Source organism: Salvelinus fontinalis, unplaced genomic scaffold, assembly GCF_029448725.1.
Source record: "Salvelinus fontinalis isolate EN_2023a unplaced genomic scaffold, ASM2944872v1 scaffold_0167, whole genome shotgun sequence".
NCBI lineage: Eukaryota > Metazoa > Chordata > Actinopteri > Salmoniformes > Salmonidae > Salvelinus > Salvelinus fontinalis.
This window is the reverse complement of record NW_026600376.1, coordinates 1-26,112: the sequence shown is the minus strand read 5'-3', so window position 1 is coordinate 26,112 and position 26,112 is coordinate 1. Positions and strand designations below refer to the sequence as shown.

Below are 26,112 nucleotides of genomic sequence, written 5' to 3'. Positions count from 1 at the left end.
ATACACAAAATAATCCAAATTGGTGAAGTGAAATAAAAAATAAAAAATAAAAAACTTGTTTCAAAAAATTCTACAAAATAAAAAGCGAAAAAGTGGTGCGTGTATATGTATTCACCCCCTTTGCTATGAAGCCCTTAAATAAGATCTGGTGCAGCCAATTATCTTCAGAAGTCACATAATTATTTAAATAAAGTCCACCTGTGGTGGAGTCTGCAACACCACTAAGCAAGGGGCACCACCAAGCAAGCGGCACTATGAAGACCAAGGAGCGCTCCAAACAGGTCAGGGACAAAGTTGTGGAAAGGTATTGGGTTGGGTTATAAAAAAATATCAGAAATGTTGAACATCCAACAGAGCACCATTAAATCCATTCTTTAAAAAATGAAAGAATATGGCACCACAACAAACCTGCCAAGAGAGGGCTGTCCACCAAAACTCACAGACCAGGCAAGGAGGGCATTAATCAGAGAGGCAACAAAGAGATCAAAGATAACCCTGAAGGAGCTGCAAAGCTCCACAGCGAAGATTGGAGTATCTGTCCATATGACCACTTTAAGCCGTACACTCCACAGAGCTGGGCTTTACGGAAGATTGGCCAGAAAAAAATAAGTAAACATCTTTGGTGTTTGCAAAAAGGCAGGTGGGAGACTCCCCAAACATATGGAAGAAGGTACTCTGGTCAGATGAGACTGAAATTGAGCTTTTTGGTCATCAAGGAAAACGCTATGTCTAGCACAAACCCTACACCTCATCACCCCGAGAATACCATCCCCACAGTGAAGCATGGTGGTGGCAGATGTTTTTCATCGGCAGGGACTTGGAAACTGGTCAGAATTGAAGGAATGATGGATGGCTAAATGCAGGGAAATTCTTGAGGGAAACCTGTTTGTCTTCCAAAGATTTGAGACTGGGATGGAGGTTCACCTTCCAGCAGGACAATAACCCTAAGCATACTGCTAAAGCAGTTAAAGGGGAAACATTTAAATGTCTTGGAATGGCCTAGTCAAAGCCCAGACCTCAATCCAATTGCGAATCTGTGGTCTGCTTGTACACAAGCGGAACCCATCCAACTTGAAGGAGCTGGAGCAGTTTTACGTTGAAGAATGGGCAAACATCCCAGTAGTTTAATGTGCCAAGCTTATAGAGACATACCCCAAGAGACTTGCAACTGTAATTGCTGCAAAAGGGGTCTCTACAAAGTATTGACTTTGGGGGGTTAATAGTTATGCACGCTCAAGTTTTCCGTTTTTTTTGTCTTATTTCTTGTTTGTTTCCCAATAAAAAATATTTTGAATCTTCAAAGTGGTAGGCATGTTGTGTAAATCAAATGATACAAACCCCTCAAAAATCTATTTTAATTCCAGGTTGTAAGGCAACAACATATGAAAAAATGCCAAGGGGGGTGAATACTTTCGCAAGCCACTGTATAGTGTACTGCTTTTGAATAGGACCTATAGGGCGCCATTTAGGACGCAGCCAGAGAGAAGGTTCCGTCAGGGTCTGTGACCAGTATGTGTTGAGTTATAGCGTGTCATGGCTGACAGCTGGCGAGCCCCTATAAACCCAGTAGCCCCATTCCTGCAGTCGGCCATTAAAGATGACTTCACTGATCTACCTCGGCTTGTCAAACACATCATCCTGCAGAAAGGGTTAGCTGCTCATCAAAACTTGATTGATTTGTTAACTTTTTTATCCTCTGGAATTTTTGAAGATAGTGTAGATTCCTGTTTTGCTGATTTAATGCGTGGGAATATGGCCTTTAAACAAAGGTTTATTTAAGCAATAAGGCATGAGGGGTTGTGGTATATGGCCAATATACCACGGTTAAGGGCTGTTCTTATGCACGATGCAACGCAGAGTGCCTGTATACAGCCATTAGCCGTGGTATATTGGTCATACACCACAAACCCCTGAGGTGCCTTATTGCTAATATAAACTGGTTACGAACGTGATTAGAGCAGTTAAAATAAATGTTTTGTCATACCCGTGGTAAATGAGTGTCTGCTAAATGACTACAATGTAAATGCAGGTATAAATTAGTGGGATGAGTGTTGCTACAGTAGATTTCTCTGTTGTATTTCATTGTGTTTTCTTGTTATACTGTTACAGCTCTCCTGAAGTTAATTTGGGTTCCCAAATCAAATTAAAACCTTATTTACCCAAAGATATTATTCCCAAAGTGTAACCCAGTAACCCAGCCTAGACCCCCAAAGAGCAAGCAGCAACACCTTCCTGAAAGGAAGAAACCAGACGTGGAGAATTCCTTGATTCCCTGATAATAATGCATTGTATCTGTATAACTCTTTGTTTAACCAGCTTTGATTAACAATAACTGTTGGTTTCTAGATTAGGAAGATGTATCTGACTGCTACGGCTGAGGAAAGAGTCATACATTTATTAATGAAGTGGGACTGTGGTTTCTAGATTAGGAAGATGTATCTGACTGCTACGGCTAAAGAAAGAGTCATACATTTATTAATGAAGTGGGACTGTGGTTTCTAGATTAGGAAGATGTATCTGACTGCTACGGCTGAGGAAAGAGTCATACATTTATTAATGAAGTGGGACTGTGGTTTCTAGATTAGGAAGATGTATCTGACTGCTACGGCTGAGGAAAGAGTCATACATTTATTAATGAAGTGGGACTGTGGTTTCTAGATTAGGAAGATGTATCTGACTGCTACGGCTAAAGAAAGAGTCATACATTTATTAATGAAGTGGGACTGTGGTTTCTGGATATGTATGAGTGTCACCTGGCCAGTTCACTGATCCTGCTCCATGGAGGGTCTCCTAGGGCTAAATCCTTACTAGAAACGTCAGTAAATATCTGTCATTGACTCCAATGCACGATTACACACACACACACACACACACACACACACACACACACACACACACACACACACACACACACACACACACACACACACACACAGAGGTGCTTTCATCCTTAGGTACTGCATAGTTCCTGCTGTCAATGCTGTACTACTCTGTCTGAGACTGTGTGGAAAATCCAGTGTTGTCCATTCCTTCTTATCATCTTTAGGAACACACAGAGAAAGAAGGGAGCAGAGAGACAGAGAAAGAAGGGAGCAGAGAGACAGAGAAAGAAGGGAGCAGAGAGACAGAGAAAGAAGGGAGCAGAGAGACAGAGAAAGAAGGGAGCAGAGAGACAGAGAAAGAAGGGAGCAGAGACAGAGAAAGAAGGGAGCAGAGAGACAGAAAGAAGGGAGAAGAGAGGAAGGGAGAAGAGAGACAGCGAAAGAAGGGAGCAGAGAGACAGCGAAAGAAGGGAGCAGAGAGACATAGAAAGAAGGGAGCAGAGAGACAGAGAAAGAAGGGAGCAGAGAGACAGGGAAAGAAGGGAGCAGAGAGACAGAAAGAAGGGAGAAGAGAGACAGAAAGAAGAGAGGAAGGGAAAGAAGGGAGCAGAGAGACAGAGAAAGAAGGGAGCAGAGAGACAGAGAAAGAAGGGAGCAGAGAGACCCAGAAAAAGGGGGCAGAGAGACAGAAAGAAGGGAGAAGAGAGACAGCGAAAGAAGGGAGCAGAAAGACAGAGGATGAGTCAATGGAGGTAAAATGTAGTAATACATTCCTGTCAGGGTCAAGAAACACACACATAAATAACACCCTCTCTCTCTCTCGCTCGCTCTCTCTGTCAGAGAGTGAGCCAACAGGTTACAGCAGCTCCACACACCCCCTCTCTAACTGTTCTCATTCATTCACTCTACCTACCCACACACACTCCTTCTCTCACACACAGTACACAATCTACTGTATGTGAGTGTTGCAACTACTTATTTTACGGAATACAATACAATCTCGGATTCTTTCTTCTCCCCTGTGGGTACTTCTAAACTTTTTCTCAGGGATTTTCTTCTCTCACAACCTGGCAACCTGTAGAGAGCATCAAGCTGCCAGAACAAGAGGATGTGTCCTATCCCTGGAGAGGTAAGCAAGAAGCTTTTAGGGGCTCTGTGAGTGGGCCACTACTTTCACTGTCTCTTACTGGCTATGTCTCAAATGGCACCCTACTCTTTATATAGTTACCTACATTTGATTAGAAAAGTAGTGCACTATATAGGGAATAGGGTGTAAAATGGGAGATACCCACTGTCTCTGCCAGTTCTAAAGTTAACACCCAGCTACAGTCTGGTAATTGTGGAACAAATTTGGAAACTGTTATTTTCTGAACGTGCCGTTCCACTCAATATAGTTTTCAAAGAGAGAGAAACTAGCAGAGCTAATGCAGCTGAAAAGGCTTCGGCAGAAAATGGAAGCATTTATATCTATATAATGTGTTTAAGGAGCCTTTCCTCCACTTTATGCTCAGGAATTCATTGCATTCCCAGCATTACTCTTTTAAACATAATGTCTGAGGGAAGAGGAAAGTGCATTGTAGCATTAAAGCAAATAACCTGGACTGCTACTGCCACATCCACACTGGTGTAGAGGTGGTGCCTGCACAGGAACACTCTTACAAAAAAGGCTTCTTTGACTGTCCACATAGTAGAACCCTTTTTGGTTCCATATAGAACCCTTTTTGGTTCCATGTAGAACCCTCTGTAGACTGGGTTCTATTTTTTTTATTTTATTATTATTATTTTTTTATTTATTTTATCCCATTTTCTCCCCAATTTTCGTGGTATCCAATCGCTAGTAATTACTACCTTGTCTCATCGCTACAACTCCCGTACGGGCTCGGGAGAGACGAAGGTCGAAAGCCATGCGTCCTCCGAAGCACAACCCAACCAGCCGTACTGCTTCTTAACACAGCGCGCCTCCAACCCGGAAGCCAGCCGCACCAATGTGTCGGAGGAAACACCGTGCACCTGGCCCCCTTGGTTAGTGCGCACTGCGCCCGGCCCGCCACAGGAGTCGCTGGAGCGCGATGAGACAAGGATATCCCTACCGGCCAAACCCTCCCCAACCCGGACGACGCTATGCCAATTGTGCGTCGCCCCACGGACCTCCTGGTCGCGGCCGGCTGCGACAGAGCCTGGGCGCGAACCCAGAGTCTCTGGTGGCGCAGTTAGCACTGCGATGCAGTGCCCTAGACCACTGCGCCACCCGGGAGGCTTAGACTGGGTTCTAAATGGAACTAAAATGGGTTCTTCCTGTAAGCAACAAGGGTTATTCAAAAGGTTATCCTATGGGGACAGCCGAAGAACCCTTAAAGGTTCTAGATAGCAGGAGCACATGAAGGTCCCTGTTGTGTCTGAGAGCTGGAGCATAATGTGATGAGACTGGAGTGTACTATAGGGAACTCCCCATGTCAAGACATGTCTGTATAGAATAACTAGCATTAGGAAGTGGTGATAAAATGGAATCTTAATGATCCATTACTTTTTAATATTAAGGATTGTATGTGTGCGTTTGTGCATGCACGTGTGTATGTGTGTGTGTGTGTGTGTGTGTGTGTGTGTGTGTGTGTATGTGTGTGTGTGTGTGTGTGCATGCATGTGTATTTTGTGTGCATGTTTATCTTGATAATACTACATATCCCAATTTCTGGGAATCACATAGATACTACAGCTTGAGGCAGGCACACACACACACACACACACACACACGCGTGTGTTTCTACCCTATGTTTGTGTGTGTGTGTGTGTGTGTGTGTGTGTGTGTGTGTGTGTGTATGCCTTTTCACTGCTCCCAATTTCACACCTGCAGGGATAATCCTCTGTGATGTGGAAAATGTCATTATGTAGAAATAGCTGACATGCGGTTGGACTTGTAGGGCATGTGGTACCACATGGAGAGAGAGATGGAGTATTATATAGGAGAGATAGCAGGGGAGTGGTAGCGAAAGAGAAATTAAGTTGGAGAGAGAGAGAGACCATGTTTATGTCCTCTACCTTTAATCCACTCTGAGCTGTAATACACTAACTGGGGCCAGACAGACACAATACCCTCTCCAGTGGTAAGGTGAGGCTGCCAGGCTGGACACAAGTGATTGCATTGTGAGAGCGTTGCAGGGACGTTGTCAGAGGTTGCTGAGTGCTGCTTACCTGTTTGTGAGTGTAGCCTTTGCAGAAATGCCCCTTCTGCATCTTCAGAGTGTGGCCTGGTCCATTGCTGATTAAGAGTCCATAGAAGTGTACATTTACATCATTGCAGCCCTGGGTCAGTACAGTACATAATATGTCAAGTACTTTCACATGTCTGCAAGTATTTGAAGCGCGCTTGAATTAGCTTGGAGTTTGCACTTTCGGGACTGTGTACAGTATTTGGTTCCATTGTATTGGGCAGCTTAATCAATCTTAGCTCAAGTATTATATCTGGATAATTGGTGAAGTTGAAAGAAGCAGAGGGTTTTATTGGTGAAGTTGAAAGAAGCAGAGGGTTCTATTGGTGAAGTTGAACGAAGCAGAGGGTTTTATTGGTGAAGTTGAAAGAAGCAGAGGGTTCTATTGGTGAAGTTGAAAGAAGCAGAGGGTTCTATTGGTGAAGTTGAAAGAAGCAGAGGGTTCTATTGGTGAAGTTGAAAGAAGCAGAGGGTTCTATTGGTGAAGTTGAAAGAAGCAGAGGGTTCTATTGGTGAAGTTGAAAGAAGCAGAGGGTTCTATTGGTGAAGTTGAAAGAAGCAGAGGGTTTTATTGGTGAAGTTGAAAGAAGCAGAGGGTTTTATTGGTGAAGTTGAAAGAAGCAGAGTGTTCTATTGGTGAAGTTGAACGAAGCAGAGGGTTCTATTGGTGAAGTTGAACGAAGCAGAGGGTTTTATTGGTGAAGTTGAAAGAAGCAGAGGGTTCTATTGGTGAAGTTGAAAGAAGCAGAGGGTTCTATTGGTGAAGTTGAACGAAGCAGAGGGTTCTATTGGTGAAGTTGAAAGAAGCCGAGGGTCCTATTGACTAACACATGCTTTGACCCCTTGTGAAGTAGCCCCAATCTTTGATTTTCTCCCCTGTGACCCCAGGGATCATCAGTTGACACTCTAACCATTTTACTATGTCTGCAATGAGCTACAGATGTCTTCACAGTCTGACTTGGGGAAGATGTAGGGAAAGTTCCAACTCTGCAACGTGCAACACCAACCAATGATTAGTACATAAACCTACTTTACACAGAGAGATGCACTTTATTCAGCAGATGACTCAGAAGGCAGACCCAGAATAAGCCCACTCCTGGAGAGGAAAAAATTACTTTCAATGGAGACTCACCATTGAGCTTTTTAAGTCTAGGAAGAAGAGTCCAGAAAACCAGCCCTTACTGTAAAAGTATGCTCTTGTTGCAAACCAGTTTGCCTAACTGTCTGTGGCTTGTGACTATGACATACAGATGTCAGATCTTAATTTGATCACTCTTTTGTTGTTGAGAATGTTCTAACTTGTAGTGTATTTGAGTTTTAAAAAGGCTTCTAAAGTTTGTAATTTTCACTTTTAAATTTCAGACTTAATTTTCCCTAACGAGAAATATATCAACCCCAACAAAAATGCCAATTTATTATAATCCACATAATAATTCACATTTCCTGTTGCTGTATGATTATATTCCTGTTGTAGCAAGCTGCCCAAATTAAGATCCTACATCTGCAAGCTGATGTCAGGTTTCTACAACTTCAAGTTTCTACATTTTAACATGTCAAGTATGTAGCAGGATACAAGCAGAGACAGGACTGGCTTGGATTGGTATGTGAATGGAGAGGTGTTGTGTATCTTTTGGGTATGCTGTGTAACCTCTGGCAGCTCTCCCATCTGAGTGGCTGTAAACTCAACATGCCTCTCAAACAGTCAAACGCCCTGACGTTATCTGGCCAGGCCTTCAAACTGCTGTGAAATAAAACTGTGGGGGAAAATGTTCGGATTTCATTTTTACCTGAAGTTGATCTAGGGTCTAGAGAGGTCATCTAGCAGGAGGGATGGATGTTTTGATGGAGGGATGGATGTTTTGATGGAGGGATGGATGTTTTGATGGAGGGATGGATGTGTTGATTGAGGGATGGATGGATTTTTTGATGGAGGGATGGATGTTTTGATTGAGGGATGGATGGATGTTTTGATGGAGGGATGGATGTTTTGATGAAGGGATAGATAATATGATGGAGGGATGGATGCTTTAATGGATGGATGTTTTGATGGATGGATGGATGGATGTGTTGATGGAGGGATGGATGTTTTGATGGATGGATGGATGTTTTGATGGATGGATGTGTTGATGGAGGGATGGAAGTTTTGATGGATGCCTGGATGGATGTTTTGATGGAGGGATGGATGTTTTGATTGATGTTTGATGGAGGGATGGATGTTTTGATGGAGGGATGGAAGTTTTGATGGATGCTTGGATGGATGTTTTGATGGAGGGATGGATGTTTTGATTGATGTTTTGATGGAGGGATGGATGTTTTGATGGATGGATGGATGTTTTGATGGATGGATGTGTTGATGGGGGGATGGATATTTTGATTGATGTTTTGATGGAGGGATGGAAGTTTTGATGGATGCCTGGATGGATGTTTTGATGGAGGGATGGATGTTTTGATTGATGTTTTGATGGAGGGATGGATGTTTTGATGGAGGGATGGAAGTTTTGATGGATGCCTGGATGGATGTTTTGATGGGGGGATGGATGTTTTGATGGATGGATGTTTTGATGAAGGGATGGATGTTTTGATGGATGGATGGATGTTTTGATGGTTGGATGTGTTGATGGGGGGATGGATATTTTGATTGATGTTTTGATGGAGGGATGGAAGTTTTGATGGATGCCTGGATGGATGTTTTGATGGAGGGATGGATGTTTTGATTGATGTTTTGATGGAGGGATGGATGTTTTGATGGAGGGATGGATGTTTTGATTGATGTTTTGATGGAGGGATGGATGTTTTGATTGATTGTTTGCTGGAGCGATGGATGTTTTGATGGAGGGATGGATGTTTTGATGGAGGGATGGATGTTTTGATGGAGGGATGGATGTTTTGATTGATTGTTTGCTGGAGCGATGGATGTTTCGATGGAGGGATGGATGTTTTGATGGAGGGATGGATGTTTTGATTGATGTTTTGACGGAGGGATGGATGTTTTGCTGGAGGGATGGATGTTTTGATGGAGGGATGGATGTTTTGATTGATGTTTTGATGGAGGGATGGATGGTTTGATTGATGTTTTGATGGAGGGATGGATGTTTTGATGGAGGGATGGATGGATGTTTTGATGGAGGGATGGATGTTTTGATTGATGTTTTGATGGAGGGATGGATGTTTTGATTGATGTTTTGCTGGAGGGATGGATGTTTTGATGGAGGGATGGATGTTTTGATGGAGGGATGGATGTTTTGATAGAGTGATGCAGAGATTCAGAGATGGGGTGAGAGGTTTAGGGGGAGGAGTAGCTCTATCTGGTATCTGTATTTACTATCTGAGCTAAGACAGACTTGACACACACACACCTACTGTAGGGAAAGGCAAAAATACAGAGATACTATAAATGCCATCTAAAATCACAACCTCACCCTAGCTAATCTATTGGCCTTTTAAAACCTCTAATAGTCTAAGCCGTTTGGGAGGCTTTTACTAAGCTGACGCATGGAATTGTTTTAAGACGGTCATACCATGGATCATTTAGCTATTTGATATTTTAGAACCCCTTTGTAACTCGGCCTCCTCCCAGCGCAGATGAGGAAGGCCGACATACGCGGGTGGATTGAGGTGCGGCCCATAAAAACCCTGATATCTCCTGCGGCCCATAAAAACCCTGATATCTCCTGCGGCCCATAAAAACCCTGATATCTCCTGCGGCCCATAAAAACCCTGATATCTCCAGCTTAAACTTTTCTCATTATGTTACTTAGATTGACGCAGGGGGTGCGTCAAAAGACTCTTAAGGATCAGAAATGTTGTCTGTTAAATGTATCTGAAGCGTTGTCTTTGCAGAAGCACCTTTAATGTCACGTCAGCAAAGCAGATAAAAGATTCCAATTGGCCTGAAATGTAGAGTAGCCTTGAGGCTGCGCTCTTCTTCCTGGGACTCCATGACCTGGAATGCATGCACTTTCTCTTCTGAAAGGAGTGTGTGTTTGTGTGTGTGCAGTCACGTTTTAGTGTGTTTGTGTGTGTGCGCGTGCGTGTGCAAGTCTCCTGAAGGGAGAGATTGGTGGAAACAATCATTAACCTTGGAAAGCAGACCCAATTTACCTTCATAGAGAGTTAATACGTACCCTTTCTCAGACCTGATTACTGGGAGGAATGCTTAGGTTTTCACCAGACACACTTCTTCTCTTTGAAATGTATTGCTATAGTGCATGGCCGTGACATGTATTTTAATGCAAAGGAAACCATATTTCATGGTCTGGTCACAGAGAACTTGCTATCTATTAGATTGTAGATTAGGGACCGCACAAAGAAATGCTGACACACACACACACACAGATATACAGACACACATACACACACAAATACACACATACAAACACACACACACGTGGACACAAATGCGTACCTACATGTGGAGATAAGAACTGGACACAGATGTCTGTTATTACAGATTTTCTTTGGTGTCGCGATCAAACACAACACACACACACACACACACACACACACACACACACACACACACACACACACACACACACACACACACACACACACACATACACACACACTGGTCGGCAGGAGGATATCGATTGTACACACATGGTTCTATTACAGATTTGCTATAGAGTACACACACACACACACACACAAACAATTAGCTATGGTGTCTTAGCCTAGCTCAGGGTTTAATCAGACCTGGTATGCGAGTTCCAGGGCTATGAGTGGGAGAAGGCTTCGACTAATCTCTTCCCCAGGATAGGTGTTCTGGTCTGAGGGACCGTGGCAGGCCAGGTATGCCTCAAAGCCGAGGTAGATGCGATGGCTCCCATTCCAGATGACCTTGATTCTGAGGGGATGGTTATGCAGTTTAGACTATATGGAATATAATGATCAGGACCAGGAAGTAGACTTGGGGAAACTCTGGGCCTTAGTTATGGGCTATAACTTTATCTCATCATTTGATCAGGTCACATTGTCAGGAAAAAGACCCATATAGTAGTTAACTGACTGTTATCTACTGAAAGGGATCCGCATGATTCACCATCTGAAATGTCATGGCTTTGATATGATTTCATGAATACTGTGAATATTTTACTATCGCGATGGTTTTCAGTTGCTTAGAGCACGTTGTTGATTTAATGTATTAGTGTTCACTGTGAGATGGTGAATGTTCATTGTGCCTAATTGCTTAGCTTGTTTCAAGGGAGCTGTCAACAGTCTCCATAGTAACAACCTTGGTACTGACGTGTTGTAGACAGGAGTATATTCATGGCCATGTGCACAAATAGGAGTCCCGCCGCGAAGCCTTGATCGCCCAGGTTTCTTCTGAAGTGAACATTCGTTAGGGGTCCACAATGTGGTAGCCATGTTCAACTGTGTGAAACAGCACACTGACTGTTAGCTACTGAAAGAGATGTGCGGGATTCACCATCTGAAATGTCGTGGCTTTGATATGATTTTGTGAATATTTGACTATTGTGATGGTTCTCAGCGGAGGGTGTTGATTCCTGCATAGGAAACAAATGAGTCAGCTGAATATAGGTATATGTAAGTGTAGCAGATATTATCGTGAATCATACTCTCACTAAGAGATAGCCCTACCTGAGACTTCTAAGGCCAAGGCCCTCAGACCTTGAGGATGTCCTCCTTCTGGCCTGACATGCTGACCTGGGATCAATCTGATTCAACATGTGATAGTGTTGTGTAGGAAACACTCATGTATGGGCCTTGTTTAACTGTTTCACTTTGTTGCTTTCAGAAAAGAGAGAAGAGTCTGAGCTGAATCTTAAAGAGGAGTGGATCTGTCGGAGGAGATCTGAGGAGAGGACCAGGAACAGGAGAGAAGAGGAGGAGAAGGAGGGATAAAAGAGGAGAAGGAGGACAGAGCATGGGCCATTCCTGCTTGTGGATTTTTCTGCTGTTCCTGTCTCTCTCCCACCAGGCGGTCACTGAACAGGCAGAAGGTATTGGATTTGACCTCTCTTTCTCTCTCTCCATCCCTCTCACCATTTCTCTCCTGATCATTCCCTTTCCTCAGTTTCTCAACATCTCTCTCTGTTTCTCTCTCTCTCCGTCTCTCTCCCTCTCTGTCTCTCTCCCCCTCTCTCTCTCCCCCTCTCCCCTCTCTCCGTCTCTCTCCCCCTCTCTCTCTCCGTCTCTCTCCCTCTCTGTCTCTCTCCCCCTCCTCTCTCTCTCTGTCTCTGTTCCTCCTTATTTATCTCACCATTTCTCTACCTGTTCTACGTATCTCCCCGTATCTCACCAACCCTTCCTCTCATTCCTTCTTTCCATCCCTCCCTCCATCTCGTTCTATGTCTCCCCGCCACCCACTTACCCTTTCCTTTCTTCTCCTCTCTCCATCCTGTCCTTCTTCTCCTCTCTCCGTCCTGTTCTTCTTCTCCTCTCTCCATCCTGTCATTCTTCTCCTCTCTCTGTCAGGTCCTTCTTGTCCTCTCTCCGTCAGGTCCTTCTTGTCCTCTCTCCGTCAGGTCCTTCTTGTCCTCTCTCCGTCAGGTCCTTCTCCTCTCTCCATCCTGTCCTTCTTCTCCTCTCTCTGTCAGGTCCTTCTTCTCCTCTCTCCGTCTGGCGTTCTTCTCCTCTCTCCATCCTGTCCTTCTCCTCTCTCCATCCTGTCCCTCTTCTCCTCTCTCCATCCTGTCCTTCTTCTCCTTTCTCCATCCTGGCTTCTTCTCCTCTCTCCATCCTGGTCTTCTTCTCCTCTCTCCATCCTGTCCTTCTTCTCCTCTCTCCATCCTGTCCTTCTTCTCCTCTCTCCGTCCTGTCCTTCTTCTCCCCTCTCCGTCCTGTACTTCTTCTCCTCTCTCCATCCTGTACTTCTTCTCCTCTCTCCATCCTGTCCTTCTTCTCCTCTCTCCATCCTGGTCTTCTTCTCCTCTCTCCATCCTGTCCTTCTTCTCCTCTCTCCATCCTGTTCTTCTTCTCCTCTCTCCATCCTGGTCTTCTTCTCCCCTCTCCATCCTGTCCTTCTTCTCCTCTCTCCATCCTGTCCTTCTTCTCCTCTCTCCATCCTGTTCTTCTTCTCCTCTCTCCGTCCTGTCCTTCTTCTCCTCTCTCCGTCCTGTCCTTCTTCTCCTCTCTCCGTCCTGTCCTTCTTCTCCTCTCTCCGTCCTGTCCTTCTTCTCCTCTCTCCGTCCTGTCCCTCTTCTCCTCTCTCCATCCAGCGTTCTTCTCCGTCCAGCGTTCTTCTCCGTCTGGCGTTCTTCTCCTCTCTCCGTCCTGTCCTTCTTCTCCTCTCCGTCCTTTCCTCCTTCTCCTCTCCGTCCTTTCCTCCTTCTCCTTTCTCCGTCCACTCCTTCTCCTCTCTCCATCCTGTCCTTCTTCTCCTCTCTCCGTCCTGTCCTTCTTCTCCTCTCTCCGTCCTGTCCTTCTCCTCTCCGTCCTTTCCTCCTTCTCCTTTCTCCGTCCACTCCTTCTCCTCTCTCCATCCTGTCCTTCTTCTCCTCTCTCCATCCTGTCCTTCTTCTCCTCTCTCCGTCCTGTTCTTCTTCTCCTCTCTCCGTCCTGTCTTTCTTCCTCTCATGCGCCGTCTATCTGTTTCAGACACAAGTGCTAGACTAAATAATGTCTGTACGTCCAGTATGTCTCGACATCTGGATAGACTAGGCAGGTAGACAGTGATGCAGACTCAGTCACTCTTCCATCTTTAGACAGGGCATTCTGAACATCTGGGAGCCTTCTGTTCACAACTATCTGTCAGACTACAGTCCACTGTCAAATCTTGGCCTTAGGTTTGGTACTGTACATCACACCTGGGCCAAATACATATGTCAAATCTGTTCAAATACTTTAGCTGGGCTTCATTTGGTTTGTCCGGTACATCGGAACCAATGACATAGTCCCAAAAGTGCAAACTCCAAGCTAAATCAAATACATGTCTGCTAGAGGTGTCCTGTACACAGCTTCAGATGTTCTTGGATGCCATGGAAGGTTCAATTAGCCAATCAACTGGCTAAGGTTGACTCTCGGGGTGGAATCTGATTGGCAGCCAGTGATGCAACTTTCCAACTATTGGAATGAAACAACATTTGTGCAACACCGAACAACCTCGCTGAGAGGTTCTGACCTTTCAGTGTAATGGCTAAGGTGCTGAGGTTGAGTCCCGGTCAGCCAGTACTATAGTTCTATGCCTACGGTGTTTGGCTGGCAGAAGGCTTTAGAGTGGGCTTGATTTAAACACCAACGTCACTGACTCTCATGTTCTGTGAGAGGAAATGCATTTAAATATGTTTGAACGTTACCATTTTCCCAAAGGAGAACTGAGATGGTGTGCAGATGGAATTTTGCCTGGCTGGCAGCTGTGTTGAAACTAGAGAAACCAACTCAAGATAAGCCTGTATGGAAAAGTACCATTGGAGTAGTAACTGTTGTCATTCTTGGGGCTTGTTCTGTTCAGTCAAAGATTCACACAAGGATCCAAGTTATTATGTTCCAATATTAGAATGTAGTGAAGAATGAATAGACTATTGACTGTATTGTTAGATGATGATATGTAGCAACTAGGAAGACAACAGTGGACAGGTACTGAACTATAATGACCCTTCACCATGTGTTGTCTAGCAATTCTAGACATGTGGTTCTCACCTGCCAGTACAGACACAGTATACAGTCTGGACAATTGATCTTCTCCCCTCAGTCTCTCTGTCTGGATAATTTATATTTTTCCTCTCTGTCTGTCTGTCGGTCAGTCTCTCTGTCTGGACAATTTAAATGTTTCCCATATTTTTGTCTATCTGTCTGTCGGTCCGTCCTTAAGTCAGTCTGTCTGTCTGTCCATCCATCCTTCAGTCAGTCAGTCTGTCTGTCCATCCGCCAATCCTTCAGTCCGTCCATCTGTCTGTCCGTCCGTCAATCTGTCTGTCTGTCAATCTGTCAGTGTATTCTTTGCTGTTTCTCTGCTGCTGTGTTCCATAGTTCTCTTCCTCCATTTGGAGGGTAAACAGTTCACACTGACATGACATATTACACTAAAGTAATGGAAGAACTTTCCGTGCCCTGGCGTGGTTTGCTGCCTCTGTGGAGCTTGACTTAGGAACTGTGTTCAGTCATGACTTACACTGTCGTTTCCCATGACCTGTAAAAGATTTAGCATCCGTCACAGACTCCATGACATGGTAATGTGGCCAGAGGCAGTGGAGGCAGTTTGTGGTGTAGTCTGCAAAACGCTTCCCTGTGATACTTAGTCTCCTGACTGTAGAATGGAGGATATAGTATTGTGAGCAGGAGCAGAGTGCTGGTCCGCGTTGAGCCGGGACATATGTCACCCCCGCTGAATCCTGGGATGGCGGCCAAGGAAGGGTAGGATAAAAGAGGAGAGAAAAGCGAGGGAGGACAAGGGGAAAGGAGAGAGGCTGAGTTATCACATAGAGCACAATCACTGGACCGTATCGTCTATTCCCTGTTGTAATCTATTCTGTCACGGTAATACTGGGGCACTGACAGGGACAATGTGTGTGTAGACTGTTCGTGTGTGTGTGTGTGTGTGTGTGTGTGTGAGCGAGAGAGTGTGTGTGGCTAATATGGCAAGTAATACGGTTCATATAGTGGGTGTGTCCGCCACAAACGCACACATTTATATCCGTTACCATGCAAACAGGTGTGCATCTGTTCAAGTGTGTGTGGTTATGCAAAGAGACTCAACACCTATTCAAGCGCTCGGTGTGTGTTTGAGCGGACGCGGGGGCTGGCCCCACTTCAGGCTGTTTATGTTGTTATTCCAAGCCTTCCTCTTCGCTGTACTAAAATGTTATTGCTGGACTGCTCAGAATATTGATGGTCTCAACGCCTCACCTGTGTGCCATTAAACATTCATAGGAGCCTTGTGGTGCGCTGTCTGTGACAGCAGAAGGTTGGCCACGGAAATGTATTACCTGCCGAGGCAGGTAGCCTAGCTGTTAAAAGTGTTGGGCCACTAACCGAAAGATTTCTGGTAAAAATCTGCTGTTCTGCCCCTGAGAAAGGCAGTTAACCCCCAATAACAACTGCTCTTCAGGCACCGATGACGACGATTAAGGAAGCTCCCTGCACCTCTGATTCAGAGGGTTTGGGTTAAATACGGAAGGTTGTGCAACTGACTAGGTATCCCCTTCCCTATTTGATGGAGGTATACTGCCACCTTTTGGTAGAATGGGGTAACTGTTTGGAGAGGAGCAGGGCGAAGTTGGCCCGAGATGCTGATTGTGGGTCAGTTTTGCAATTTCGCCACTAATGGTTGTTAGCTTCCAATTGGCTCATTCATCCCCACTCCTCTCACCTGTAACTATTCCGCAGGTTGTTGCTGTAAATGAGAATGTGTAAAATAAAGGTTAATCCCTGGAGCGTGGACAGAAACAGCTGAGTTGCTGCTTGATTTAGACAGTACTTGTACCAGTTGAAAATGTTGATCCTTTTCTGGTTTCACAGAGAAGGAAACATGAGAGGAACAATAGGTGAAATAAAGCTACATTAAATGAAGGAGAAGCATGAGAGGAACAATAGGTGAAATAAAGCTACATTAAATGAAGGAGAAGCATGAGAGGAACAATAGGTGAAATAAAGCTACATTAAATGAAGGAAAAGCATGAGAGGGACAATAGGTGAAATAAAGCTACATTAAATGAAGGAGAAGCATGAGAGGAAAAATAGGTGAAATAAAGCTACATTACATGAAGGAGAAGCATGAGAGGAACAATAGGTGAAATAAAGCTACATTAAATGAAGGAGAAGCATGAGAGGAAAAATAGGTGAAATAAAGCTACATTAAATGAAGGAGAAGCATGAGAGGAACAATAGGTGGAATAAAGCTACATTAAATGAAGGAGAAGCATGAGATTTACAATAGGTGAAATAAAGCTACATTAAATGAAGGAGAAAAATGAGGAACAATAGGTGAAATAAAGCTACATTAAATGAAGGAAAAACATGAGAAGAACAATAGGTGAAATAAAGCTACATTAAATGAAGGAGAAGCATGAGAGGAACAATAGGTGAAATAAAGCTACATTAAATGAAGGAGAAGCATGAGAGGAACAATAGGTGAAATAAAGCTACATTAAATGAAGGAGAAGCATGAGAGGAACAATAGGTGAAATAAAGCTACATTAAATGAAGGAGAAGCATGAGAGGAACAATAGGTGAAATAAAGCTACATTAAATGAAGGAGATGCATGAGAGGAACAATAGGTGAAATAAAGCTACATTAAATGAAGGAGATGCATGAGAGGAACTATAGGTGAAATAAAGCTACATTAAATGAAGGAGAAACATGAGAGGAACAATAGGTGAAATAAAGCTACATTAAATGAAGGAGAAGCATGAGAGGAACAATAGGTGAAATAAAGCTACATTAAATGAAGGAGATGCATGAGAGGAACTATAGGTGAAATAAAGCTACATTAAATGAAGGAGAAGGCTTTGGAATTCAGTTTTAATAAAGACACTCTTTTTATTCTTTGTTTTGTCTTCTCTTCTGAAATGAACAGGTGCCAACGCTCAGTTAATCTGGCCTTTATTGTTCCCCGAGGCTGAGAGAAATCCCACTCAACTAAAAGATGCAATGGAATGGATGCAGAGACGTACATCTTCTCATGCTGAATACAGACTGATATACAGACATCCCTGTAGGAAATCTGGAATCCTCCAACCCGAATTCTAGGAAATGTAATGGAATCTTGCAACACTAAACCAGTCATATATCTGCTCTTCCCCCAGCATGTCGGACGGCGGAGCCTGCAGACCTAGTGTTCTTGGTGGATGAGTCGTGGGGCGTGGGCCAGACCAGCTTCTCCAGGGTTAAAGACTTCATCTCGGCCATCATTAATTCCTTTCAGGACAGCGTGGTGGGGTCCGAGGGCATCCGCTTTGGAGTCACCGTCTACGGAGATATACCCAGGTCTATATGGCTAGGTCTGCAGGGTTGGGCAATGTTATCCGCAAAGGTTACTTGGAACATTTATGTATTTGCATAAACATTCCTTTACCCCTCTCCCCAGGGGTAAGAAATCTGACCCTGCAGGCTTTTGGTACACCTAATTTAACTAATTAATTAGTCATAGTCTTCAATCAGCCAATAATTAGTGTTACTGCTTTGGCTTTGTCTAAAACATCTTCAGTGAATTCCTAAAGATTTTTTCCTGACTTCACTCCAGAGTTGCAAAGAAGCTCAGGGACTTTTGCTCTGTCTGTAGTAGGCCCTGTTAGGCTCCATAGAGCCTCACTGCTGATCAGTCTAGACAGGCTGATCAACCCAGGAATGACTCTTCTGCTCTCTCTCTCTCTGTCTTTCTCTCTCTCGCTCTCTCTCTGTCTTCAGGATGCGTATCGCCCTGACAGACTACAGTAGTCTCCAGGAGGTCCTGAGGGCAGTAAAGGACCTCCCCTTTGAAGGCGGGGCCAGTCGAACGGGCGACGCCCTCCAGTTCCTGGTGGATTATGTCTTCAGTGCGGCTATCATCAGGGACAACACCCCCAAGGTTAACTACTGTGCATCTCCGGAGATTTCTAGATGTTGTTCCTGGGAAGTTAAGCACTTCTCCAGGTGTTGTGAGATCTGATAGTTAGCAACCACAGGAGGTTGGTGGCACCTTAATTGGGGAGGACAGGCTTCTGGTAATGACTGGAGTGGAATCAGTGGAATGGTATCAAATACATCAAACAAATGCTTCCCAGTTGATTGATGCCATTCCATCTGCTCCGTTCCGGACATCATTTTGAGCCGTTTCCCCTCAGCAGCTGTTAGCAACTGTACTTCTCCTTGAAGTGTTATACTGCACTATCCCAGCTGCACCTGGTACAACATGTCAGTCATTAAGATTCTTCACAGCCCTGCAAGTCACACACACACACACACACACACACACACACACACACACACACACACACACACACACACACACACACACACACACACACACACACACACACACACACTGCAAGTCATGCTGAACCACAGCTGATGTGGCAGAGAAAGAGAGCAGGATTAGGCTGACACATTTGATTTTATCACTCAGAAGGCTGAGCACACACACCATAGCCACATCAGGTGCATATTGATGTGCTCTCACCCCCTCCTCCCCTCCTCCCCCTTACCCTCTCCCTCCACCCCCATCGATTGGGGCCTTAACTTTCGACGAACTCCAGTGAATCTTTCATAATGGGGAATTATCATTCCGCAGTGTTTTAAGTTTCACACTGCGTTATTGCATTATGCATGCAATTATGAGTTAAAACATGTCAAATATCTCTAAGGACAGGGCTTGTTTTTTGAACGCATGGTAATGTGGTATTTCCAATGAGGGCAAGTGTACTCCCTACGAAGGAAGATCTAGTTAATCTAGTTCTATACTATTGTGGGTTGCTTTTAAAATAAAAAATTTCATATTGCCTATGACAACAGGTCTAGTTAGTCTATTTCTATGTTATTGTATTTTTCTATTGAAAATACTAATTTAGGTATTTCCTCTTAGGGCGGGTCTAGTTTGTCTAGTTCTATGCAATTGTGTGTCACTATTGGAAAGACCCTTGCAGCAAATACGGGTTGTAGTTGTAGATTTGTAACATAGAGCTAGTTTGATTAGATTTTCCATGTTTGCAGATTGCTGTCCTGATCACAAACGGCCGTTCGGATGACCAGGTGGATGGGCCGGCCAAGGCTGTCACAGACAGTGGGATCTCTATATATGCAGTGGGTGAGTCTGGAACGCTGTGATTGTATATTCATACCACATCCCTGCAGCATCCTGGAGATTCTATCCAGCTTACCTATCTGCTGTGCCTTAGGTGAAAAATGAATGTGGTATTCATGGTATATCATTGAAGTGTGTGTGCTTGTGCCTGTGTGCATTTGCAAGTGTGTGATTATGTGTGTGTTGAACCTACATGTGTGATTATGTGTGTGTTGAACCTACGTGTGTGATTATGTGTGTGTTGAGCCTACATGTGTGATTATGTGTGTGTTGAGCCTACGTGTGTGATTATGTGTGTGTTGAGTCTACATGTGTGATTATGTGTGTGTTGAGTCTACATGTGTGATTATGTGTGTGTTGAGTCTACGTGTGTGATTATGTGTGTGTTGAGCCTACGTGTGTGATTATGTGTGTGTTGAGTCTACATGTGTGTGTGTTGAGCCTACATGTGTGAATATGTGTGTGTGTTGAGTCTACATGTGTGATTATGTGTGTGTTGAGCCTACGTGTGTGTGTGTTGAGCCTACGTGTGTGATTATGTGTGTGTGTTGAGTCTACATGTGTGATTATGTGTGTGTGTTGAGTCTACATGTGTGATTATGTGTGTGTTGAGCCTACGTGTGTGATTATGTGTGTGTGTTGAGTCTACATGTGTGTGTGTTGAGTCTACGTGTATGATTATGTGTGTGTGTTGAGTCTACGTGTGTGATTATGTGTGTGTGTTGAGTCTACATGTGTGATTATGTGTGTGTGTTGAGTCTACATGTGTGATTATGTGTGTGTTGAGCCTACATGTGTGTGTGTTGAGCCTACATGTGTGATTATATGTGTGTTGAGTCTACGTGTGTGATTATGTGTGTGTTGAGCCAACGTGTGTGATTATGTGTGTGTTGAGTCTACGTGTGTGATTATGTGTGTGTTGAGCCTACGTGTGTGTTGAGTCTACGTGTGTGATTATGTGTGTGTTGAGCCTACGTGTGTGATTATGTGTGTGTTGAGCCTACGTGTGTGTTGAGTCTACGTGTGTGATTATGTGTGTGTTGAGCCTACGTGTGTGATTATGTGTGTGTTGAGTCTACGTGTGTGATTATGTGTGTGTTGAGTCTACGTGTGTGATTATGTGTGTGTTGAGTCTACGTGTGTGATTATGTGTGTGTTGAGCCTACGTGTGTGTTGAGTCTACGTGTGTGATTATGTGTGTGTTGAGCCTACGTGTGTGATTATGTGTGTGTTGAGTCTACGTGTGTGATTATGTGTGTGTTGAGTCTACGTGTGTGTGTGTTGAGCCTACATGTGTGATTATGTGTGTGTTGAGCCTACGTGTGTGATTATGTGTGTGTTGAGCCTACGTGCGTGATTATGTGTGTGTTGAGCCTACGTGCGTGATTATGTGTGTGTTGAGCCTACGTGTGTGATTATGTGTGTGTTGAGCCTACGTGTGTGTGTGTTGAGCCTACGTGTGTGTGTGTTGAGCCTACGTGTGTGTGTGTTGAGCCTACGTGTGTGTGTGTTGAGCCTACATGTGTGTGTGTTGAGCCTACGTGTGTGTGTGTTGAGTCTACGTGTGTGTGTGTTGAGCCTACGTGTGTGTGTGTTGAGTCTACATGTGTGTGTGTTGAGTCTACGTGTGTGATTATGTGTGTGTTGAGCCGACGTGTGTGATTATGTGTGTGTTGAGCCTACGTGTGTGATTATGTGTGTGTTGAGTCTACATGTGTGATTATGTGTGTGTGTTGAGCCTACGTGTGTGATTATGTGTGTGTTGAGCCTACGTGTGTGATTATGTGTGTGTTGAGCCTACGTGTGTGATTATGTGTGTGTTGAGCCTACGTGTGTGATTATGTGTGTGTTGAGCCGACGTGTGTGATTATGTGTGTGTTGAGCCTACGTGTGTGATTATGTGTGTGTTGAGTCTACATGTGTGATTATGTGTGTGTTGAGCCTACATGTGTGATTATGTGTGTGTTGAGCCTACGTGTGTGATTATGTGTGTGTTGAGCCTACGTGTGTGATTATGTGGGTGTTGAGTCTACGTGTGTGATGTGTATCAGTCACTGTGCATCCGTAAGTGTAAGTACTGCATATTGCTTACACTTCATGCACTCCATGACCTATCTACACATGTGTGACTGCATACAGTACATAGACATACAGTACATAGACATACAGTACATAGACATGCAGTACATAGACATGCAGTACATAGACATGCAGTACATAGACATGCAGTACATAGACATGCAGTACATAGACATGCAGTACATAGACATGCAGTACATAGACATGCAGTACATAGACATGCAGTACATAGACATACAGTACATAGACATACAGTACATAGACATGCAGTACATAGGTATGCAGTACATAGACATGCAGTACATAGACATACAGTACATAGACATACAGTACATAGACATACAGTACATAGACATACATTGACATGTGCAGTGAGAGTGTCTCTGCTCTCCTCAGCCCATAGACAGGAAATAACTACAGCTCATTAGCCAGTGGTGAGCTAATTACAGTGATTTTTCATCAGGCTTTTCTGTGCCCCCCACCCCACCCCCACGGAGGCCGGGTCCTGGCATTCATCATCCCCATAGAGGGAAGCATCAGTCTGATCAGCTAGCTCCTCTCTGTCTCACACAGCTGGACAGAGCCAGCTAACACAGGCACTACACAGTTCACTACACAGTTCACTACACAGTTCACTACACAGTTCACTACACAGTACACTACACAGTACAGTACACGACACCACCAGAGCAGGGGGGAGGTGATCAGTCAGCCATTATGATGTGTCTGTTTGTGGTGGGGGGGGGGGGGGGGGGGTTCTGTGTGTGGGGATAGGGGGATGTGTGTGTGTGTGTGTGAGTGTGTGTGTGTGTGTGTGTGAGTGTGTGTGTGTGTGTGTGTGTGTGTGTGTGTGTGTGTGTGTGTGTGTGTGTGTGTGTGTGTGTGTGTGTGTGTGTGTGTGTGTGTGTGTGTGTGTGTGTGTCAGGATATATCTCTCATCTCAACACATTGCGTGAGCTCCATCACTCTAAACCCCTTGACACTCTAATAATATGAGCAGTTAACAGAACATTGTCTCTCTAATCGCATTTGGAATGGAACAAGATTCACTTAATGCCCTGTACAGTACTTTGTCATGACAAATGGACGCTATGATAGATCAATGCTAACTAATGAACTAAATGAATAGATAGATATACTAGATAGGAGCAACTAGGATAGAATGGATGAACTCTCTAGTAGTTCTGAAAACAGATATTGTTTTTTGCATTGCTGATAGCTATTGTGGTGCCGTATTGGGTGTACTGAAAAAAAATCATTTTTACAACTATGTCCATTCTAGCTTTTATAGGTAGGTAGCCTAGTGGTTAGAGCGTTGGACCAGTAACCGAAAGGTTGCTGGATCGAATCCCCAAGCTTTTTACCACAAGGTAAAAATATGTTGTTCTGCCCCTGAACATCCTTCTTTCTCTCTCTCTCCATCCTTCTCTCTCTGTCTTTCTCTCCCACGTCTCTCTCTTGTTCTCAACTTATTTGCCTAGTTAAATAAAGGTTAAATAAAAAAAAATTAAAATGCTTCTCCTAGGGGTGAGAGGAGCTGATGAATCAGAGCTGCGCAGCATTGTGACTGAGCCCCACGAGGAACACCTGTTGCTAGCCGCTGACTTCTCTCTCCTGGATGTTCTCCTGCCCAAACTGTCCCGAAGAATCTGTTTCACCGCCTCTGAACCCCCACGCCCCGTCAAACACACCCCGGCCGGTGAGAATTAGTTCCAACCACTGATCCAGGATCAGATTGCTCACCTCCAATCGGAGCCCTAACCATTAGATGGGTGAAAAGAATCTGATCCTTTATCAGTGGTTGAGGGCAACTTCGAAAGTACCTACTCCTGAGAATACCCAGAGATGTTCTGCTATGCAGGTATCTTTGTGTAGTGTGGCTAGATGTCAGCTGTACATGGTTATTGTTTATGTGTATGTATTTAAACATGTTATTTTGTTTAGTGGTGTCTGGTACGTACTCTGTATGCTCTTTATGTTTTAACCCCTTTATGTTTCTCTCCCTGTCTTTCTCTCCCTCCATCCTTTTCTCCCTGTCTTTCTCTCCCCTCCATCCTTCTCTCTCTGTCTTTCTCTCCCCTCCATCCTTCTCTCTCTGTCTTTCTCTCCCCTCCATCCTTCTCTCTCTGTCTTTCTCTCCCCTCCATCCTTCTCTCTCTGTCTTTCTCTCCCCTCCATCCTTCTCTCTCTGTCTTTCCCCTCCATCCTTTTCTCTCTGTCTTTCTCTCCCTTCATCCTTTTCTCCCTGTCTTTCTCTCCCCTCCATCCTTCTCTCTCTGTCTTTCTCTCCCCTCCATCCTTCTCTCCCTGTCTTTCTCTCCCCTCCATCCTTTTATCCCTGTCTTTCTCTCCCCTCCATCTTTCTCTCTCTGTCTTTCTCTCCCTCCATCCTTTTGTCCCTGTCTTTCTCTCCCCTCCATCCTTCTCTCTCTGTCTTTCTCTCCCCTCCATCCTTCTCTCTCTGTCTTTCTCTCCCCTCCATCCTTCTCTCTCTGTCTTTCTCTCCCCTCCATCCTTTTATCCCTGTCTTTCTCTCCCCTCCATCTTTCTCTCTCTGTCTTTCTCTCCCTCCATCCTTTTCTCCCTGTCTTTCTCTCCCCTCCATCCTTCTCTTCCTGTCTTTCTCTCCCCTCCATCTTTCTCTCTCTGTCTTTCTCTCCCCTCGATCCTTTTCTCTCTGTCTTTCTCTCCCCTCCATCCTTCTCTCCCTGTCTTTCTCTCCCCTCCATTCTTCTCTTCCTGTCTTTCTCTCCCCTCCATCTTTCTCTCTCTGTCTTTCTCTCCCCTCCATCCTTCTCTCTCTGTCTTTCTCTCCCCTCCATCCTTCTCTCTCTGTCTTTCTCTCCCCTCCATCCTTCTCTCCCTGTCTTTCTCTCCCCTCCATCCTTCTCTCTCTGTCTTTCTCTCCCCTCCATCCTTCTCTCTCTGTCTTTCTCTCCCCTCCATCTTTCTCTCTCTGTCTTTCTCTCCCCTCCATCCTTTTCTCTTTGTCTTTCTCTCCCCTCCATCTTTCTCTCTCTGTCTTTCTCTCCCCTCCATCTCTCTCTCTCTGTCTTTCTCTCCCCTCCATCCTTTTCTTTCTGTCTTTCTCTCCCCTCCATCTTTCTCTCCCTGTCTTTCTCTCCCCTCCATCCTTTTCTCCCTGTCTTTCTCTCCCCTCCATCTTTCTCTCTCTGTCTTTCTCTCCCCTCCATCTTTCTCTCTCTGTCTTTCTCTCCCCCTCCATCCTTCTTTCTCTCCCTCCATCCTTCTCTGTCTTTCTCTCTCCCCTTCCTCCATCTCTCTCCCATTCCTCCTTCTTTCTTTCCCTCCATCTTTCTCTCTCTTTCTTTCTCTCTCTCTCCCTCCCTCCATCCTTCTCTGTCTTTCTCTCTCCCCTTCCTACTTCTCTCTCCCCTCCATCCATCCATCCTTCTCTCTGTCTGTCTTTCTCACCACCTCCCCCTTCTCTCTGTCTTTCTCTACCCCTCCATCCTCCATCTTTCTCTTCTTATTCGTCACTCCCGTTTCTCTCCAACCACCTCTCCTTCCTATCCCCATCCTTCTCTCTCTCCTCTCCCCATCTTTCCCCCACCCATCCTTCTATCTCCCCTCCCTCACCCCATCCTTCTCTCTCTCCTCTCCCCCATCTTTCCCCACACCCATCCTTCTATCTCCCTCGCCTCCATCCTTCTATCTCCCTCGCCTCCATCCTTCTATCTCCCTCTCCTCCACCCTTCCCTCCATCTCCCTCCCCAGTGGAGGAGCGTGTGGTGGGTCCCCGGGACCTCCAGGTGAGTGAGCTAGCCTACAGCAGTCTGAGGCTGACCTGGAGCCAGGCTACGGGGGACGTCACCGGCTACCGCCTCCTGGTCACCCCCCTCAGTCCCAAGGGACAGCTGCTGCCCAGCCTGCAGACACAGGTGAAGGGGGGGGGGGGGTGTTTAGAGGTTGAGATGTTGTCGTAATAACGGTGGCTAAATGCTGAATGCCAGCTCAGACGTTGGGCTAAAATAGGATATTAGGAGTCAAACCACCTGGGTAAAGTGCCTGGAATTGAATTGAATCAGGAATTGAATTGAAAACACTTTCTGGATTGGAAACTGAATTGACTCAAAATCTTGTTAGGAGTGTAAGGAGGGAGCTGAGATAGGTGAACCTGGTAGGGGGGTGGAAGGTGGGTAAGGTGGCACGGGGATGGGATGTGAGAGGTGACAGGATATTGGGCCCAGGACCAGATGGTACAGACACAGAGACTGACCACAGCAGGATACTGATAGATAGAGGTGTGTGTGTGTGTGTGTGTGTGTGTGTGTGTGTGTGTGTGTGTGTGTGTGTGTGTGTGTG

At 45.0% G+C, this 26,112-nt stretch overlaps 1 protein-coding gene across 1 annotated transcript; it reads left to right on the top strand.

Annotated features, from left to right (window-relative positions):
• Positions 1-3,736: 3,736 nt before the first annotated feature.
• On the top strand, positions 3,737-25,688 carry LOC129844025 (collagen alpha-1(VII) chain-like; the record flags this gene model as incomplete). The annotated part of the gene is made up of 7 exons (XM_055912395.1): positions 3,737-3,951; positions 11,787-11,991; positions 17,735-17,915; positions 18,336-18,495; positions 19,617-19,710; positions 23,312-23,485; positions 25,525-25,688. Coding segments are annotated over exons 2-7 (849 nt in total), but the record flags the coding sequence as incomplete, so codon positions are not given.
• Positions 25,689-26,112: the final 424 nt, after the last annotated feature.